Genomic DNA, 22,359 nt, shown 5'->3' on the forward strand with positions numbered 1-22,359 from the left:
TCCGACTACGACCGACGACCCCATGGTTTCCATAAGACAGAGCGTCCGCTTGATTTTCTGTCAACTGAGTTTTAATAGGTATTATTTTGCTGTTTTTTACCTGACGTCGTCTTAGTTTTTTTAATGGGTAAAATTTTGTGTATAAGTTTTGTCTAGATTTTGCTCATAATTTTGGTTCAGATTTTTCTCAGTGTGGTTGTTGTATACTGGTTTAAAATTATATTTGTTTAAGCGAATATGTCCCGAAAAAAATTAAAGGCAGTATTTTTTATGTCGTATCTCGATTCTGTACACGTTTCCCCTTGTTTTTATACCAATTTTATAACGCTTCGACCAGGGAAAGTGGATAAAAAAAATCCTTGGCTTAGTATTTCTATGCCTTGCGGAAGAAAAACTCGAAGCTGCTCGCGTAAAAACATGTTTTTCAAACTTCCTGTATGGTATCTTTTTCTCGGAAACTTAACAATGCATTGTAACCAACTTTTTTTGTTTTGTTGCAATGAAATAGATATTTTTGGCAAGCAAACTAGTATTTTTGGTTCCTCTTTGTTGAAAGTGGGGCACATGCCTTAGTTTCCTCCACCCTAGACAAGCCATCCAGTGAATGTTTGTCTGAGCTGTCAGCTTGTTCTGTTGCAAAATAATGGAAACAACAGGACTTTTATCGATTCGATTCTAGTACGAAAAATGAATGTACAGGAATCACCAGAATGAGGCAGGCATTAGATATTACTGTTCACCCGTCGCAATTTCTCGGCTCAACACGCAATTAAGTTAATATTTTGTCCAGTTAAGCATAATACAGCCGTTAATACCTACGTTATACGTACAAAATATAGTAAACTTATGTTATGAATCATCCTTTTACCATCCTTCAGGTGTCCATGAATTTAGCTCCCATTTTTGGGCACCAAAAATATGAACCTTGTAGCTTCTAGGTGGTGGCAATGGAAAATTCACAATTTTCTTTGTGCTGTGCAAAAGCTGGCTGGTTGGCTGGCTGGCTGTCTGCCGTGAAACTGCGCAGCATCCGGAGAGAGTCCTGATCTCGCTGCCTGTCAGCCAGATAGCCAAGCTGTGAGTGTTTTCCCTCTCTCATTCGGTGAAAACACTCCCTCCCGCTGCTCGGCGGAAACTCTTAATTTGCAAAATGATATTTTTCAACCATCTCGCGTTGGAATAAAACGTCACAGTCTCGTCTCGTCTCGTATATGCAGTCAGCCATTGTTTTGTGTATATTTCGCAAAAAGAGATAAAATTGACTTTTCCACGAGCAAAAATGTGAAATTTTATAATGGATTACTCGTAATATTATGCAGTGTGGAACACAATTCCTACTTTAGTGAATATTTCTTGTTGTTGATAAAACAATTGTGGTGCAAGTGTGAAGATGTTATAAACATGGATGCGTTGTTTTACGTCTGGGAACATCTTTAGCTTTTGTTCAATTTCATCGGAATAGCATGCAACCCCCTTCATAAGTGGAAAGCAATGGAGATTAAACATTATTAATGCATTCGAATGGGTCATTCAATCGATTTCTTTAATGGTGAAAACATATTATTGAACCTTAATGAACTCTACACACCCAGTTTTGCGTCGTTATTATTGGTTCTATTTCTAAACCATTCCCGTTATGTCGATCCCATGGGACGTGCGGTCAATAATCCTTAGGAGGAAACAAATTAACATCAAAAGACAACACGAAGTTCCGCGACATGAAAAAGAAAAACTCACATGTCAGTGTCAATGAATGACAGCAGCGTCCGTGTCAATGGCACACCGAGTGACGTATCTGTCTTCAAACGGTGCGTGGAAGCGATGCACAGCTGGGTTAGTAACTTAGCTAACCGCGGAGCGGAAGAAGTAGCACGCGGTTTGCAAGGCCAGTGACACCCCTTTTCCTAACCTTGCAACAATGGTAAAGTTATCTATTCGAAAGATTTCCCTGGAATTTTTCCATTGAATACACGACCGTTATAGAATGCAGGTTATGAAAATATTACACTTTGTGATGACGGTGCTTCTGACTGAATAGATGAACATTGTCTGATAAATGGATATCAGACAAACGTCTTTCTTTTCACCTGTGCGGTTGAGACCATTTTAATGGATTTACATTTGTCAGTACAAATCACCTAGATAAGTATCCTATACATTGTGTTAAACTACGGGAAATAGCTTTCACAAGTTTCATTACTGTTTCCCATATAACGAACTAGGCTAGAGGATGGAGAATGCATACTACACAGCTCCCCCCTCTCCATCCAAGAACGCTCTAATGTTGACTCATTAGTCATGGGAGTTTGCATCGGAGTTCTCGCTAGGCGCTAGGTTCGCAACTTGTGGTTGCGTAATCTTTCCATCAAGTAAATTCAAAATCACATGACTTGCAAAGCAGCGTTTGAGTTCCTCTGAATCATCTGTGTTGCTTCGGTACAACCGAGCCAGCCGAGCAAATTTTTGCGCACATTGTTGTTGTGCGCGTCGGATTAAACCTTCAAACCGCCTCACCGTTATGCAAATTTACAATTGAAAGTTTGCCTCCTAAAGGGTTAGCCATACGCGCACACACTGACTGACTGATGGGGTAAAACCTAGATTATGATGGCGGATGATGAACGCGCGGAAAACTAATATCGTACATTCATTCATCAGTCAGTTAGTACGAAGAGTTGAATCGCGCGGTGGCTTTTCCGCCTTCTGAACTGTAGTTCAATTGTGGTACTTTGGATGGTTAATGCATTGTTTATTATAGTGCTGAAGAGAAACCAACCATCGGTTGGTTATGTTCCAACCTTCTGGTGTGTATCATTAGAACACAACGTATAAGACGACTAACGTTAACCAAGCTTGACCGGAAGCTTTCATTAAGTAGACCAACCAATGGGCTGCGTTGTGACCTTAGCAAAGAATGTTACGTTTTAGGTCAATATCGGTACTCTTGAATCGGAACGTTCACCTTATGTCATAAAAAAGCCATTAAATTTTAATGTTTGTAATATAGTTATGCTGTTTCTCATGCGTCTATAAAATGTAGAAAAAATGACATACATATTATACATTAGTTCACATGCTATAACAACTTTGCCGACAACCGTTATTTAGAAATTCCAACTAGACCTACTCGTTTATTCTATACCCGTTATTTGCAATGACTCCGTTGTTGAGTTTCTAGCCTAACTGTGTGCGAATTCGCAGAAGACGAAGAAACGGGTCAGTAGGGAGATCATGTAAGAATCGGTTTGCATGCTGTTCCACTGTTAGGTTTTCAACGAAAGTAAAATCACCCATCAAAAATCGCGTCTAATCAGCTTTTGATACGCATAAAATGTTTATAGTGGCACTTAAACACGCTGAATGTTATTTTCCAACAGGCCAGTAAAACAAACCTTTAGCTAGTTAGCAGCTACTCCGAAGATATAATCCTGTGAAAGTCGATTAGCTGGCTAGTGGCGTATCGAATTGTGTCGAAATGTAGCAGTGAATTAAATTGAACACTTTAAATCGTTTAAAACAGACTAGAAAAACACTTCAACAAAATGTTAACACGTGCCGTCAATGCGTTTCGTAAACGTAAACCAAAAAAATCCGGTGATTCGGATCAGGAAAGCTATACCGCTGGCACGGCCAGTGGTAACGAGACAGAAACCGACGATTGCGCTAGCTGCCGATCAGAACCGATAACGTCCAGATTGGGAGCTACCGCAGCCAGACGAAGAAGTCCTTTAAGTGGATCGTCCTCGATCATCACTATCGGTGATGTACAGTTCCCGACGACGGTGACCAGCAGCGGGGCAGACGATGGAAGGCAACAGCTCGGCGGTGGTGGTGGTGGTGGTGCATTCACCCGGCAGAGCGGTGTGCTGCGATTTCGATCGCGATCGCGATCAAAGGACGTTGCCGCAGCTACGACGAAGGCCATCAGTGTACCAAATAGTACGATAAGTAATCAGCAAGAGTGTGTTCATTGTGGTAATTTGATGGTTACTGATGGTGGTAATGGTGGAACCAAACGATCCGATTGTGGTAAAATTGTTTTCCGAACTGCTGCTGCTGGTGATGGGTTGGAACGATCTCGCGGTAGACAGCGTCGTTCACCGGGCGCCACTGGTGGTGGCGGCGGCAGTGAAGGCGTCAAAAGTTGCACTTGCGCTAGGAAAAAAGGTGTGGTGGTTTATGGTTAATACTGAGCTTTTATATAGGGCGTGATGATTTTTTTTCCTATGAGGTTTTTAAATGGTTTTGGAAATCTATCAATCTGTGTGTGATTTGAACCTCTTTTTTCTTTGATGCGTTATGATTTTTTATGCTTGAAGTTTTATTGAACTGGCTGAGTACCTGATCTTACTCGAGATCCAAAATTGGCCCGAGTTTATACTGGTAAAACTAAAAATAAATATCTAATGTCATATAAAATTATCAACATCTATCTAATGTCATATAAATTATATAAAAGGCCTCGAACCCAATGCAGTCCTTACTCGCTATCGCTCAATGGTACTTAAAACTTAGAGATAGCCCACAGGTTTCAGTAATCGTATGAAACCATCCTGCCTGGGTTTGCATACGAAAGGTCACCGCTTCAAACGATGGGTCGTCTCTCTCTATTTTTCCGCCTCTTTTCCTTTCTGCCCCCTCCCTCTCCTTTTCTACCGCTCCTTCTCGCCCTTTTCTTCCTGTCTCACCAAACATACACTCATTCTCTCTCATTCATTGTCACTCTTCCTTTCTCTTATACATTTTCATTCATCTTGTCTCTCGCTTTTTCTCTCATTATCTTCCTTTCTCTCCCATTCTTTCCCATTCTCTCTCTCTCCCTCTCTCAAGAGACGAAAACGAGTTTCCTGATAGAGTCTGAGTTTACTCTACGAATGAATTATGTATGCCTTGTAGTGTAGCTTATAATGCATTATTTTGTTCATATTTTAAAAAGGAAAAAGTGTCTGATGTGAAGTGGAAGTGGTGTCTATCGCACTGACCGAGTAGATAACAGTCTATCTTCTCGGCGGTACAAACACAGCGCAGTCATACAAAAGTAATATCGTCGCTTAAGGTGAAATTAGTCGTCATCGATTCTGCCAATTTTAGAAGCAGTTTTTTTGTTTGAAACAAAAATTCTGTTCATGAAAATATATTCGCTGTGTTCAGATTGGCAAGAAGAAGGCAGTATTTACATTTTTACAACCAGACCCCTCCTATTGGGTCCAAAAACTGCTTCCGAAATTGGGCTCTCCGACGAAAAGTTAATGACTGCTAATTTCCCGTTAAGAGTGTGTGGTAGGTATACGCGAATGATAGAATTGGGAGAATAAAACAAAACTAGGTATTAGACTACCTAATATAACGGGCGGCACTAGTTTAGCGAGTAAAACATTCGGGTACCAACCGAAAGAGCGCGGAAGCGAACCCCACCTGCCATTGCAGAACCCAATATATTTTCCGTCTATAGCGAAATTTTCCACTTTATTCAATGAATCATTCTTCGCATCAGACACTTCCTCCATTTCCAAAACAAAAGTTTCAAGTTAGTGATTGAAGGGATATATACTAAATCCCATACGTGTACTCACCACTTGTTCGAGATACTGTTAAGTGGTAACCCGCGGGTTCCAGTACGTTGATAATCGTCCGAACGAGCTTTATAAATTAAAAATTGCGTATGATCTCCAGTACCTAAGCTTGTCCCCCAATTTTTAAATTTGGCCATCAAGATTCTCTTTGGCCCATTGACCATGGCAAGAAATGAATAGGCCAAAGTAAATCCTTATGCAATGACATGAGCTGAAAATATCTTTGGCCCATCAAATCAAGGTTACAATGAAGCTTCTGCGATGGCAAGTATTTAATATCGGTAATTTCAATAATTTTTTTTTGCGAGAAGGGGATTTTTTTTTGCATAACATAACATTACATTACATAAATCAGTATGGAGCGCACAATTCCAGAACTAGTTGAATCGTGAAGTGAATGAATATTCAGAATATTAAAATGTATGTTCAATATGCCAATAATAGATGCTTAGGCCAAAGTGTTTCCACACTCTATGCTGATATCCCCCAGTTAGTCAACCCATCGCTTATAATAAGGTAAAACAATCGGTCATGCGCTTAGACTGCTTAAAACAGGTTCCCTACCTTAATTTCGAAAAACTGAGACTGCATATACAGGGTGTTGGGTAGCAAGGTGCAATTATTTCAGGGGGTGATAGAGGACCAAAAAAAGCATGAAAAAAAACCTGCGCAAATGATCAAATCTGAATCGTTACAGAATTATTAAACATTTTTGGTTTTTGGTTCTGTTTGCCTTAAATTAGCTGTAATACAAAAAGTATACTAAAAGCTGAATTCCGTTCCGTTTCATTGAAAAGCTGAGAAAATTTTGTCCTGAAAATTATCCTTAAGCCTTCTACTTTGTGAAATTTAGTAACTTCTCAGAAGCAAAAAGCTTTGAAATAAGTGTTCCTCGAGGCGTTCCTTAAAATTTTTCCTAATGAAGCGTGATAAAGTTGATTGCTTTTATCAACCAATTTGAAATTCTGGTATTATTCTACAATTCGTTCTTTGGCGTGAAACGGCTATCTCTTTTACTTTCGTAGGAATTTAATTTTAAATGTATCGTATTGAGTGTTGAATTAGTATCTGCAAACTGCACTAATTCATACATCACGCATAGCACACTAAATCACTGCGTGCGACGGATACGGTCTGGCACGTATGAAAAACAACAACAGCAACAGCAATGTTTTTCATAAATTGAGGGTTCGTTCTCGTCGAAGCCACGTTGAAAACAACGTTCCTTTTCGGAAACGACGGTGCGTTGTCGTAAAAGTTACTGAATTAAGATCATTGTGTAACAAAACGAACACTTCTGGATTTGTGTTTACACACTTGCATTAAGTAGTCGACGGTCGGAAAATCTAAAACTCCTGCTACTCCTGCTGGGCTGTCGTTGCTTAACAATTGGTGACGCCATAGCAAATATCTGCGAGTTCTTCCGGAGAATACATTTTGATGCTGCAATAGTTTTCAAAAACGTCCTAGAGAGACCCAAGAAGTCTGTTTCGTTATTGTTTTCCATACGTATCAGACCGTGTCCGTTGCACGCGGTGATATATTGTCTATGCGTGAGGTATGAATTCGTGCAGTTTTCAGATATTAATTCAACACCCAAAACGTAATGTTTAAAATTAATTTGCAACAAAAGCAAAAGATTGCGTAATGTTTAAATCCGCAAGTTTTTACGCGAATTTTGGAATTTACGCGGTTTTTTACGCGAATTTCGGAATTTACACGATTTTTTACGCGAATTTCGATTTACGCGGTTTTTTAACGCGATTTTGATTTACGCGGAACGTATCCTTCGCGTATAAAGTGACTTGAGTGTGAGCATACTTTTTGTACTAGAGCTAATTTAAGGCAAACAGGTACAGGACTGAAAACTAAAAATGTTAATTAACTCTGTAATGTTTGACATTTGACCATATGCATAGAAGCATTTTTTCGTCAAATGTGGTCCTCTATCACTCCCGGAAATACTTGCACCGAGTTACCTAACACCCTGTAAAATTAGTTCAACGAAGTTGAGGTTTATTTATAGTATGAAATTATATTTAAAACATTTGATTCTGAAGCAATAATTCTAGTAAAGTCCTAAAGTCTAAATAAACAAGTCTGCCTGTTAAAACTATTGTCTCGATTTTGATTCAGAAGATCGAAAAATACCCTGAAAAAAAAGCCGAAACGGCAAGAAAATGTTTGCAAGTTACACTAACTAACTGACTAACTAACTAACTGAAAACACTTGCAAAGGCCAGAAAACACCAGGAAAAATGGTTGTGAAAGCTGGTCGAAACCGACCAGTCAAACCCCACAAACCCCAATTTGAGCTTAAAAGGGCCGAAAAACGGTTCAGGAAACAAAAAGAGTCAACTCAAAATGGCCAGAAAAGATGAATTTTTTTTTCTAAATCAGTGCGTAATGTCTCAAAAAACTTCTAAAAGCCAGCAAAGACCAAGAATGAAATGAACCTAAATTAAGGGTAAAATGTCCTAAAAACGCTTCTTAATAACACAAAAGGCCAAAAAGAAAATGATCGCCAAGTAAAATCAAAATGCTTAGTTTAGCTTAGCTGTGGTAGACTGCCCATAGTTGCACTCCGTGATTGGCCGAACCAGTAAGATTGCACAAAGAACCAATTCAATGAATGGTGCTTGATTTCCAAGTAATTTCAAAATGTCTGTAAAAACGCCTTTAAAACACCAGTAAAGGTCATTAGGAATATAATGCTTCGTTAACCCTCTAATGGGCAACATCGTAAAAACGATGCGATCGAGCAAATAATTACTTTATCATGAAAGTACACTCAAAAGAAGCTCGAGTGTTGATTTTCATGGGAAAATATTTATCTGGAGGTCCGCTAGGTATGAAATAGTCCAATTTCTCTTTTTAGTTTTTCATGCCTAACGCTGTACCCAAATATTTTTTCAGTTCAAATATATCACAAAATTGAAAAAAAGCATGTAAATTACTCATAGCAAAAATTTGAGATCGAACATTTTGTTCTAGATGTCCTTTTTCTTCAAACGTAAAAAAGGGAATATTTACACCATAATTTTTTTCGGAATTTTCCGGAATTCTTGTTTTTGAAAAATGATAACTTCTGAGCGCATAGTCAGAATGTTGCGATATTAATATCAACATGTCAGGAAATCTGTTCTGAACATATTTCTCATTTTGCCAATTTAAGACAAATTTCGTATGCGGCTCTGGAGCTCCAAAAGCGAAGGCCGTCTACAGACGGTCTTACCCGTTAGAGGGTTAAGTCCAAAATGGCAAAAACGCCTTTGAACTTTAAAATGAATTGATTATGTAACTTCGGACATGGCACTCGCAGGAATAAGCATCGTCCATTTTTTCGCTCCACTCAAGCACAAACTGTTAAAATGATATCATCTCGCAAAATTCATTGCTATTGCGCACAGTTCATGATTTTTTGTGTATGAATGAATTTAAGCGAGAAATCATGGGCATTAGTTCAAGATATTTGGGAATATCCCAAGAAAAGAAAATTTAAGAAGCATGCTGAAATAATTTACCACAGCCAATACAGCGGAGTATGTCTCAGAGTAGTAAGTCTTTCAAGCTAAAGTAGACGTTTCAAAAGCAAAAGTTCAAAACTTTGCTATAAACTGCTTGATGTAATTCGCCAAACTACCACCATAGTTCAGAATGATGGCCGCAGTGATCCTGCGATAAAAAAAATCGCACAGCTTTCCAGGTTTTTCGTTGCATGGAAACATCCCAAACAACACACTTTTATCATTTGTGGTTGCTGCAACCTAATTATGACTGAAATTAGTCAATAATCGGTTACCACAACTGGTTTATAACAACTGTGCTAGCAGGGATGAGTTAAACTCAAAAACATTTCTTTGGCCGGGCTTGGATTATGTACTAGTTCAAAAGTTTCTATTAAGCTCATGGTCTTCAGTATTAAAGCAAAGTAAAGGGTGTCCCACATCAAATTGCACCACGGAAGAAACGCTGTAGAAAATTACCCACTGGGTATTTTCTCTTGAAAATTTGAGTAGAAGTAGTTTAGAGTGTATTGTTTACACTCTATTTTCATCGCGGTCAGTTTTTCCAAAATTACCCGAAAAGCAACGTCGCGAATTTATTTTGCGCAAGCACCTGGAAAATCCTCAACTCTCTCATCATGAATGATGAGACTTACGTCAAGGCGAACTTCCGGCAGCTTCCGGGGCTACTGTACTTGACCGCCCAGCACAAGTTTGATGTTCCGGAGGAAGTAAGGATGCTGAAACTTTCATAGTTTGCTAAGAAATACATGATTTGCCCAAGAAATATATCATGTGGCAAACGGAGTGCGCCGTTCGTGACTACCGGGACTGTAAACGGGCAGATCTACCTCAAGAGTGTCTACAGAAGCATCTGCTTCCTCTGTCGAAGCAAAACGAGGGCCCTATGATCTTCTGGCCGAATCTACCTTTGTGCCAATATTCAAAGGATGTATTGGAGTGGTACGAAGCCAACGGAGTCACTTTCGTACCCAAGGACATAAACGCCTCCAACGCACCGGAACTATGGCCCATCGAAAAATACTAGGCTATTATGAAGCAGGTACTACGGAAGCATCCCAAGGAGGTCAAGCCTGAGGAAGACATGAAGAAAAAGTGGATTTCCGTGCAGATGAAGCTGCAGCTAGGTTGTACAAAACTTTTTGAGTTGAGTTAACCCGAGCAGGAGCGAAGAGCAAAATAATATAAAAACAATATCAAACTGTGTTATGATGGTATATTTTGTTATTGGATAGATATGGAGATACATTGATAACACATTTTGTTATTGAGTAGATATATAAAACAGTGGTTGTAAGATGAGTTTAATAACTTATTTTGTTATCATATCTTATTTTGTTATCATATCTTATTTAGGCTTTAAAATGACATTCGATATATTTCATACAAGACCAAAGTTTGATATGAGTTATTCGATTTCCAATAACACATTTTGATATTATTTTGCTCTTCGCTTCTGCTCGGGAAGCGTAAAGGTGCGAGCATACGGTTATGGTAGTGAAGTTGAATGAAACAAATATGCCAAAAGCTTACTAATGGGTTATATTTTGTTGTCTGAAAGTTTGAAAAGGATCGGTCAGTTATGTAATTCTCTACAGCGTTTCTTCCGTGGTGCAATTTGTTGTGGGACGCCCTTTACAATAATGTTGCTTTACTAAAGTACACAAGATGATTCGAAATTTGTGTAACAAACGCGTAAATTTCGAAATTAGCCCAAAAGCTCGCGTTAAAAAACCGCGTAAACTCCATAATTTGCCGATTTGTAATCCGAAATTACCATGAAAAGTGAAGTCAAAAATAGTATAAATAACACTTATTAAAAATCACTTAAAAACCGCATAAATTTTTAAATTGGCTCAAACACCGAATACACTAGGATCTTACTGATTCGATATGTTCTTTTCGATTACTCAACAATTGTGCAAATTCGAGACATATTTACAAATTACATAACAAGCATTTCTCAACTGCATTTCGTAATTTGTGCATGGAAAAAACAAAACCTGTATAAAAGAGCTTCAATGTAAATTGTAAAATTTGCATGAAAAAAAATCTCGTAAATTCCGAAATTTGCGTAAAAACCGAAGAAATTTCGAAATTTGTACAAAAAGGTCGAAATGCGTAAGTTTTGCATTTCGAGCAAAAAATTTGGGAATCCTACTTCAACTTTAGTTTAGTTACGTTATTTTTCATAAAAAATATATTTGAGTTAATTATATTGAGCACCCATAAATATATGCAGTGCAATTCTTATTCGTCTATTGTACCCCTTGGGAGCACCACAAGGTAGTCTCTTAGGATCATTGATATTTGTAATTGTAATGAACAAATTTAGATTTGGCGCCATTCCATCGCAAATGAAAAAAGAATAACTAAATTTTTTGATCGATTTTATTCGATTTCATTTTTTTTTCATGTGTGGACTCATACTGCGACCAGTATAGTTGATCTATTGTAATATCGCCCGGGTGTTTGCTGTAAGACCTGCACTGCATTTCTTTTTGTTATAATCGCTATTGAGTGAGCGATATGCTTATTAAATTTTATGCGTGCTTACGTGTATTGGGGTTTACCTTTCCTTCAAAGCTAGATCTACTTTACCCACTTATTCCTCGCTGCCAGCACTATCCCATATTATAGCCGTCCCTGGCGAGGACTCATTCGTACCTCTGACCAGTACACTTATCTATAGGAGGGACATTTGCACTGTCAAGAGGCTTCAGAGGGTAAATATAGAATTCAGCACGAAGGAAGGGTAAATGGAGGGGCCTGGGAATAAACCCATGCTAAAGTCACTTGACATCGAATGGCTTGATTCTACTAAGATTCGAGCCCACGACCACTCGCTTGTCAAAGCAGACTCGGTAACCTTGCGGCTACGGAGCCCCCCATTCGATTTCATTGAAGAGACTCAAGATTTTTCCTCTGGGATCAAATCTGCTGTCGCAAACTGTTAGTGCGCTATTATCAATCACTCCCTATTAATATTTTTTTGAAACGATGGTTCTACAATTGATGAAGAGACGGTAGGGGAAAGAAATTAAAATTTTTTGGTGAAGGAGGGGAAGAGCGGAAAGGAAAGGGGGGGGGGGGTATTGGTAGCTATGCTTGACAAGTAGTCATTTAGTCATTTTGACTCCTACCTTTTGTCCAATGCTAAAAGGTACAAAAGGTAGGAGTCAAAATGACTACTTGTCAAGCATAGCTACCAATACCCCCCCCCCCCCTTCATTTCCGCTCTTCCCCTCCTTCACCAAAAAATTTACATTTCTTTCCCCTACCGTCCCTTCATCAATTGTAGAACCATCGTTTAAAAAAAAAAAATATTAATATATATGTATGACCGTATTTCAAGGTCAAGACTAAAAACTTGAGATTAGTCTAATCACTCCCTATTTAACACAAAATGCGCCGTGTGAAATGCTATCTATAGTAACGTTGTTGCTTTCACAGAAAAAAGTATACTTGTACCAAGTGTTTATATTGTTTTATATTTGTTTGAAAACTATAAAATTCAATCTACAAAAACAGCACAAATATTTAATTTATTATAGCGAAAGCAGTTTTTGTTGTCTCTGTATGCCAATACATATTTTAAGTCCATTACTGTCACTTTTGTTTCTTGCGGCGAAAGTTTGCGTCATAATATGTATAATTATCGTCAGTTTGCTATCGTCGGTATTTTTGACATAGCATAATTAGCAATTTTTTATGAAACTTAATCAGTTTTAGTTGATAAAATCGTCATTAGTCAAGCAATTACTTGTCTATTGCACTGTTGCGTACCATTGCAGTCATATTTTTTCGCTGCATGTCTAACTCCAAACTGTCATATTACTACCAATTACGCACGCCCTCCAGTGTATTACACATTTGATAGAGGAAGATGCGCCTAATGCACTCTCAACGGGGAGGCTTGTTTTGATTTTGCTGCACATTCACAGCACTTGTAGCGGTGCCAAAGATCTATGCAAAGTAGCCAGTTTGTTCGTTTTATGATGCGTAAAAAATCAGCTCAGTCAGTAGTGGCAACACTACAACACCAGCGTTCAAGCAAAAAAAAAATTACATGCAACTTAAGTGCGATAATTGCTCTCACGAGCCTGCCGCACAACGCGGGGGAGACTGCAGCTCATGTAATGCTCAATGAAGATTGATTTTTTTTCGCTTACGATTCGTTAGATTGTTGTTGTTTAAATGGTAAATGCTCCAAAAAACTCGTAAGCTTTACTCATCTTCGTACCACCATCAATGTGCGGGGTTTTTCTCTGCTAAGCAGCTAGTTTTTTTTCACTTAAGTATTTTTACCTCATTGCTTCTTAATTTGCTGCAAGAAAACTTCCCTTTCGAAAGATTTTTTTATTTTTTTTATATAAACCCTCATTGGTAATGCCCCAAATAATTAATAACAATAATATTATTAGTTGTCAGCCTTGTGTTAGATAGATGTCAGACCTTGGTGAAGATAAAAACAATTAAAATCGTTTGTCTTTGCATAAATGAACATTTATTTTATTTGTTCATGAAAAATGAAAGTCACCTGCTAGGGCAGCTAAGGGTGTCGAAAACGGTCGATGTCTAATGAGAAGCGCACGACCCGGGAACCAAACTAACAAGAACTTTTCGTGACTATTAAAAAACAAATGCCACTCCGGTGTGCGAAGCCAGAAAACCAGCCAGCCAGCCAGTCAGCCCAGCCGATGGCACTCGTTCGTGGTATCCTGCAATGCGATGCAATGCAATGCAATGATGCGGCGTTTAGCAAAAAGGGCACCTGATCCGATTTAATTGGTTTGTTGTGTAACGTTTTCCCAGCAGCGGAGAACGTTAGACTGATGAGTGGGTTCAAACTTTGCCATTGAGTCCGCAGCGCCGAAGAATCTTTGATGGTGGGTACATTCAAAATAGGGAAGGCTCGCTTCGGTTATTTATGGCGAACTTGTTCATAAAATAATGATGATCGAATTAGCTAGCGCTTGAAGGCAACGGGCTCTGGCACTTACCGTGCTTTAAGTGCTGAGTTAGGCTTAAACATTTCAAAATGTCTTCACTGATGAATAGGGCGATAAAATGATGGATTTCAACATTCATTAGTTTTATTAATTATTTATTTATTAATACATGAGGTGTGTTAATAACGTCGTATTCTAAACATTTCAAATACATCTTACGCTTCACGTAGGAATTCAAACTGCGGTCGTATGTTTGTTAAACCGCACAAAATCTAGATTGTAAAACTTAGAAATTGTACTTTCATATTCGAAGTAGTGTGATCACTATGTATCCCTTTGACATTCGTGCGGTTTTCGCTGTAGAAAAGGAAAACTCTTAGGAAAAGAACGCACGACCGGCCAGGTCTTATGCTTAAGCGGCTCTCAAGGGCAAATAGGTTGGTCATAATTTCAAGTTCAAGCTAGCTTAGCTGCTGCTGTTCCTTCCCTGTTGGGTTATTTTTATCGCATGATTGAGGCCTTTTTGTTTTGTTTTTTTTTTGCTATTGCTCACAATACCGAGAATTGATTTTCTCGTGGTTCGTTTGGTGGTGCCGTTTTGCTTGGTTTGCGTGTTTTGTTTTTCCCTCAAAATTAGATTTTTGGGTACACCAGCACCGGTACAAGCTGCGATGCGATGTCTTCTTGAAAATCATTTTTCATCAGATTCTTTTTTGCCCGCCCTTGCTAAACATTTTCTTCCACTCTGTTTTTCTTTTCCAGTTCTATGCGGTAATCGTGTTAGCCAAATGACCCGCGCGTACGATGATATCGATGCCGTAACACGACTTCTGGAGGAAAAGGAGAAGGACTTGGAGCTGACGGTGCAGATCGGCAAGGAACTGTTGACGCAGAATACGGCGCTCGAGAATCGGGTTGCCGAACTGGAGCAGGAACTGAAGAATACGAACGAAAACCTAGCGCAGCTCGCCCACGAGCTGCACCAGAAGAACGAACTGATCGGAATACTGACCAACGATGCGGACGACAGTAGTGAGAATGGTAAGCATTTTTAATATTTTTTCAATCGCGCAAAATCAATTATCAGATTTTGATCATGCATGATCTTATTGCATGGCTCTATCTAAAAGTTGAACTTATTACTAGAAAGTAAATAATTATTTAAAAGTTCTTCCTAAAGTTACAAAACGCAAAAACTTTTAACAGCTACTCTAAGGAAGACACGTGAGGGAAACCAAAAAAAATCACCAACTGTGAAGAATTTTGTAATGAACAAATCGTCAGAACAATTCGCGGAAGAACAAATGAATGGCCTCAACAAGAACTTAATTACGCAGTAAAGCCGAATATTGAGCAAACCATAATCGACATTGAAACGGCATTAAACTCACGTAGTCTTCAATACTGACAAGCGAATCATACCTGAACCAACCATTAAGAAAAAAATACTGTCCAAAGAATAATCACTTAAGAAGTCCTCAAGTTAAGTCCTTAAGAACTTGACCCTCGAGACAGACTCCGCAGCTGGTTATTAGAGAATAGGAAAATTACGGGGCTAGTGCAAAGAACCTATTGACTCTATAGCAGCACCGCCCAGTTGAGATTCGAACATAACACGACTGACTTGTTAGGCCAGCATCGTACCCCAAAGCTAACCGGGTGAGGCATGTGGATGACTTAATACACAGACAATGAAAATCAAAAACGGCCCACACAGAGGTGAGAGAAACGATCCCTAGCAGAAATTATTTGAACGAGTCAATTGTACCATAAAAGGATGCCAACCGATTCTAGAATCTGGTGCTGCATCTAGAAGACTATATTGGTAATTTTCGGATACCTAATACTACATTATCTAGAATTTAAAATCAACTCAAAATACACTAATTAAAAACCGAAATGCGGAAAATCGTCACGGCAACCGAATCATCCGTGGAACAGATTGCCAAGTTGGTGCTACCAAAGTTCCAGCAAAATACTCATAAAACTCCCGAGTCGTTCAGTTAGCAGCAGACGAGAATTTGTTGAATATCATAAAACATTGAAAGACCTAATACAGGCAACAATATGCAGGTTTCTTTCGATGTTGCGGCTTTATTCCCTAGCGTACCAATGGGAAACCCGGTACTGCTGTTTTCTGTGGAGACTACTTTTGGCAAACACACTCAGAGGAAAAACTGTTGTTACTACCAGAAATGTGGTAGCATTATGAAAAGGGAACATTGGGGACAATACACACATAAACATACGCTCTTCGTACGAACAGGAAAAGGATAAAAACACCGTCTCATAGAAATAATCGTATTTGGATAACCCGAAAACATCTTCTTCTTCTTCTTCTTCAGCATAGAGCCGGGGTGGCTCGTGCTATTTCAAGCACTCGTCTCCATTGAACGCGGTCTTGGGCCACTCGTCGCCAATTTTCTAGTCGTCTCAGAAGTCGCAAATCGCTTTCGACCTGGTTGATCCATCGTGCACGTTGGGCACCCTGTTCCTGGTGCCGGTGGGGTTGTTGAAGAGTGATTCATATGCCTCCGCCACTCTCCGCTTTCAGTTTGTACTCCGCCAAATATCGTCCGCAGCACTTTCCGATTGAACACGGCAAGGGCGCGTCTGTCCTCCGTGAGTAGCGTCATGGCTTCAAGTCCATAATAAGGGTTTTGTACATTGTTAGCTTCGTTCAGCGGCGTACGCTTCCTGATCGTAGCGTTTTACGAAAGGCAAAGTAGGCCCGATTTCCCGCTTGGATCGCTGGATCTCCTAGTTAGTGTTGTCCGCGGTCACCAGCGATCCCAAATACACGAACTCCTCTACCACTTCTAATTCGTCGCCGTCAACGGTTACCGTCCGTGGGAGACGCGCGTTTGTTCCCTTTGAGCCTCTTCCTTTCATGTATTTGGTCTTCGACGCATTTATTTTTAGCCCAATTCTGCTAGACTCCGCTTTCAGTCTGGCGTCGATTGCCTCCACCGTCACATAGTTCCTGGCTATGATATCGAATTCATCTGTAAAGCCTAGAAGTTGGCTACTCTTGGTGAAAATTGTGCCTCTCGTTTCGATGCCCGCTCGTCGGGTCACCCCCTCAAGAGCCATGTTGAACAGCATGCAGGATAAACCGTCACCTTGTCTCAACCCTCGCCGCGCCTCGAAGAGACTCGAGAGTGTCCTAGAAATGCGTACGAAACACATCACTCGATCCAATGTAGCTCTGATCAGTCGCGTCAGTTTGTCCGAAAAGCCGTGTTCGTGCATTATCTGCCATAGCTTGTCTCGATCGACTGTATCGTATGCTGTTTTGAAATCAATAAAGATGTGATGCGTGGGCCGACATTTCTGCAAAATATGTTATATAGTAAAAATTTGGTCCGTAGTTGCGCGAGCCCCCACCTGAAACCCGCCTGATAATTCCCTACGAAACCTTGTGCTATCGCTGACAACCGGCGTAACAGGATCTGGGAGAGTACCTTGTAGGCGGCGTTTACCAGCGTAATACCGCGATAGTTGCAGCAGTCTAGTCGATCACCCTTTTTGTAGATGGGACAAACCACTCCTTCCATCCATTCCTCCGGTAGCTTTTCCTTCTCCCAAATCCTCGAAATAACCCAGTGTAGAGCCTTTGCTAGCGTTTCTCCGCCATGTTTATAAAGCTCTGCCGGTAGGCGGTCCTTCCCAGCGGCTTTATTGGTCAACAGCCCGATTTCTTGTTTGACTTCTTGGAGATCGGGTGCTAGGACATTATTATCTTCCATGGGCGCTCCTAGGTTAATTTCCGTTCCGCCTCCTTCTGCGACTTCGCCATTGAGGTGTTCATCGAACAACTGCTTCCATCTGTCGACCACCTCGCGCTCGATTGTGATTCCTCCCTCGTCCCTTTACATATCAGGTTTCGGCGTGTAGCCCTTCCGAGTTTGGTTCACCTTCTCATAAAACTTGCGCGTGTCATTAGTTCAGAATAGTTGTTCTTATTCTTCCAGATCTCTGTTCTCCTTTTGGCGCTTTTTCTTCCTCAGGGTACGTGGTAAACTGGTTCCTAGCTCGTCGGTATTTGGTCAGGTTCTCTCTAGTGGCAATACTTAGGTAATTTTTCCAAGCAATTTTTTCCCCTCCACCGCTTGTTGGCATTCCCCATCAAACCAATCATTTTGTGTACTCCGAGGCTCAATATCTAGTGCCACGGTAGCGGCCTCTATGATGGCCGAGCGTATTCTGCCCCAACCGTCTTCGAGGTTTGATGCGCCTAACTCCTCAGAAGAAGGCAGTGCCTCATTCAATATTCGCGCGTAGTTCTCGGCTGCTTGCGGGTTATCTAGCTTTGACGTGTCCGGTATACGGTGGACAGCTTTGAGCGCACATGTACTGGTACTAGGTAATGGTCAGAATCAGATCTGCACCCCGTCGGGAACGTACGTGATGTTAGAGAAAAACCGGCCCTCTATGAGAACGTGGTCAATTTGGTTTATTGTATATTGGTCAGGTGATCTCCAGGTTGTTTTGTGGATATCCTTGCGCGGGAAAAAGGTGCTTCGTATCACCAGGCCTCGGGAAGCTGCGAAGTTTATACTATGGGCTATGGAGTCCAACCACTGGTCTATACATTTCTTCCCTACCGACCTGGGCGTTCATATCCCCGATGACGATCTTAATGTCCCGTGGCGAGCAGCTGTCGTACGTTGCCTCCAACCTCGCGTAGAACGCTTATTTCCCATGGTCGGGTCTACCTTCGTGCGGGCAGTGCACGTTAATGATGCTATAATTGAAGAAACGACCCTTTATCCTCAATACACACATTATCTCGTTGATCGTCTTCCAATCTATCACGCGATCTTGCATTCCGCCCAACACTACAAAGCCCGTTCCCAGTTCGTTGGTAGTGCCACCGCTCTGGTAAAACTGAGCCTTTCCGCCACAGATCTTCCATACATTCTATCCTTTGCGACAGATTTCCTGCAGCGCTACGATACCGAATTTGGGGGGTTCAGGCTGTTCAATCAGCACCCGCTCGCAACCTGCGAAATTTAGCGATCTGCAGTTCCAAGTACCGAATCTCCATTCGTCGTCCTTGTTCCGTCGCCACGTCGATGCCGAATATTCCACTCCGAATTTGCTTGAATTTTGTGTGATTTAATTTAGGTGTGTAGCAGTACTGGGGCAACACTACCGAGTCTTGCGATGGGGCTGCCATGTTATAGTGCCGAGACTCCGCATTATCCAGCCATTTACCAGGCGGTGATTAGTGAGCGTTCATCCTTTCCTTTTGCCAGATCGTATCTGTATAGGTACTGCAAGAATTTGTTCGGAACTGTTGTCTTGCACGGAAGGGATATTTACACATGTGACGTGACGGAGCAAAACCAGAGACGCTCTTATCCGAGAATAGTTTTGAATGTTTCATTTGCTACTTTGCGTCAGTTAATTGCTTGCAATTCTTTACATAGTTTCAATAGTCAAGCATTACACTTGGATTAATTACTTTCGAAAATGATGGACAAGACAAGGCAGGAGGGATCCGTAGTGATGCCAATGTTTATTTGACCGTATAAATAAGGCAGTAACGTACTTATCTTATCTTCTTATTTCACACTAACGCAACCAATGCTTGGAGGCATCCTGGAAAATGACGATTATTTGAATCGATCATTTTTCTTGTCAACGGCCATGGTCTGCGCAGCATGTACTGTAGAGAACTTTTGGTTTTTAGACCAAAAGCCACGCTGCAATAGGCCAAGGTTATAGCACCTTAGTTCGCTCTCTGAAAATAGATTGAATATACTAGCACGATCGATTTTAGTGATCTGTCGGTTACCACTATTACTCCCGCTCCACGCCCGGTTAGGTGGTGGCTGTATTTATCCGGCTTTCAACCCACTATAACTAATGCTGATGTGACGAAAGTTGTGTCTCGCTGTCTCGATCTTGATGAAGAAGACAGTTCGACAGGGGTTCGAATCTTAGTAGAATCAAGCCATTCGATGTCAAGTGACTTTAGCATAGGTTTATTCTCAGGCCCCTTCATATACCCTTCCTTCATGCTGAATTCTATATGTTTACCCACTGAAGCCTCCTGACTGTGCAAATGTCCCTCCTATAGTTAAGTGTACTGGTCAGAGGTACGAATGAGTCCTCGCCAGGGACGGCTATAATATGGGATAGTGCTGGCAGCGAGGAATAAGTGGGAAAAGTAAATCAAGCTTTGAAGGAAGGATAAACCCCAATACACACAAGCACGCATAAATTTAATAAGCATATCGCTCACTCAATAGCGATTATAGCAAAAAGAAATGCAGTGCATGTCATACAGCAAACACCCGGGCGATATTACAATAGATCAACTATACTGGTCGCAGTAATGAGTCCACACATGGAAAAAAAGAAGACAGTTTTGACGTTGCTCGCTTAGTATCAAAAGGCATTGACTCCACGGACTTAACATTTGTCTCGTTTAAAATCGGATTGGATCCTCGCCACAAACAACTAGCTGTAACTGCTTTGTCCTGGCCAACTGGACTTTTGTTCCGGGAATTTATTGATATGCTGCATCGACGGTGAGAATGAATCCACCCGACGCTATCTAATTGATTTTGCGCAAGTGGTTTTAACTGACGACGATAGGAATGATTGTATGTATACCTGAGCTTTCGGTACCTGATGTGTCCTTGCATTACAGTACGTCGAATCACGTATCCGCATTTCAACCACAACGACTGCGGGTCTATTACCACAATGAGCGCGGGTTGCGTACAAAAATTGACTCTTTCTTTTTGGCTGTATCTGAAAGAGACTACGATGTAATAGTTCTAACCGAAACATGGCTTGATGACCACATATTCTCCACGCAACTATTTGGGAGTCAGTATACTGTATTCCGGAATGACCTCTCTCACCTGAACAGCCGTAAAGCTCGCGGTGCAGGTGTACTGATAGCTGTCTCCATCAAGTTAAACTCCCGCGATGATCCTGCTCCCATCTACGACACTCTCGAACAGCTGTGGGTGATTATAGAAACATCGTGCTCGGTCATCAGCGTTGGTGTTATATATTTGCCCCCAGATCGAAAATCCGATTCTCAGCTCATTCAATAGCATGTGGAATCGATTGGGTCTGTGTTATCGCGTACTGATTCCCAAACGCTAGCGTTACTGTTCGGTGACTACAATCATACGGTTCATTTCGTACGATGGTTTACCGTCAGTGAACATGTTAAATTCACAATTGTCGGTTTGCTGCTACGCATTGTAAGATGGTTTCTGTTTACATGGGCTGACTCAAGTCAATACTATTTTGAATCGGGATGGTTACATGTTGGATTTGATTCTTGCGTACGACTTAGCAGTACAAAATTATGATATATCCACTGCACATGAGCCACTGGTCAACCTAGAAGTTGTTCATCCTGCTATTACCATGTCGCTCAGTCTCCCTCTACCAGTGCTGTATGAGCAGCTGTCTCAAAACTCTATTTTGAACCTTCGTCGTGCTGACTATATTTAACTCAATGCAGCTTTCTCAGAGGTTAATTGGGATGCCCTTTTAGAAGCTTCCTCCAGTGTCGACGACGCGGTGTGTGGTTTTACCAGTGCCATCGAAAACATCATCAATCGAGTAGTCCCGGTATGTGCGCCACCGCGGAAGCCAGCATGGACCAATGCACGCCTACGTTCGCTTAAGCGTTTGCGGTCGGCAGCGCTGCGAAAATATTGCTGCCATCGCTCACCGTATCCAACCACAAAAACAAAACCAATTCAGTATTGCAAGCAATCGGTATCGCAGCTCCAATCGTTATTTATATAACCGATATGTGACTCGTATTCAAAATAATCTTCGTACGAAACCTAAACAATTCTGGTCGTTCGTGAATACAAAGTGAAAAGAAAGTGGCTTTCCATCGTTCCGTGTTCTTGAAAGATTATATCGCCAACAATGAACGCGAAAAATGTGATCTTTTTGCCGAGCAGTTCAAACAGGTATTCAATGATTCCATCGCTTCCACTGCACAAATTGAAGAAGCCTGTAACATAGTACCCCGTGACATTTTTTCGTTCGAGTTGCCACATATAAAGGCGGACGTCGTAAAAGCTGCTTTGGGTAAACTGAAAACTTCGAACGTAACTGGTCCGGATGGTATCCCTTCTGTTGTTCTGAGAGGATGCAGTAACGTGCTTAGTTCGCCAGTTGCGAAACTTTTTGATATGTCAATACAGCAGCGCAAATTTCCTGACCGTTGGAAATTTTCCCATCTTATCCAATACACAAAAAGGCGACAAACGCGACATTACTCACTATCGCGGCATCACGTCCATGTGCGCTTGT

The 22,359-nt window shown here is 40.9% G+C and overlaps 1 protein-coding gene across 3 annotated transcripts in view; it reads left to right on the forward strand.

The window, feature by feature from the left end:
- Positions 1–22,359, forward strand: part of LOC128744500 (trafficking kinesin-binding protein milt) — a 165,415-nt gene that overhangs the window by 133,116 nt on the left and 9,940 nt on the right. For all 3 annotated transcript variants that reach the window (XM_053841558.1, XM_053841556.1, XM_053841557.1), the window contains one exon: positions 14,815–15,093. In XM_053841558.1, coding sequence (XP_053697533.1) covers positions 14,841–15,093 — 253 coding nt within the window. In that variant the 5' untranslated portion in view covers positions 14,815–14,840. The remainder of the gene's footprint in view (positions 1–14,814; positions 15,094–22,359) is intronic.

Source organism: Sabethes cyaneus, chromosome 3 (assembly GCF_943734655.1).
Source record: "Sabethes cyaneus chromosome 3, idSabCyanKW18_F2, whole genome shotgun sequence".
Lineage (NCBI taxonomy): Eukaryota > Metazoa > Arthropoda > Insecta > Diptera > Culicidae > Sabethes > Sabethes cyaneus.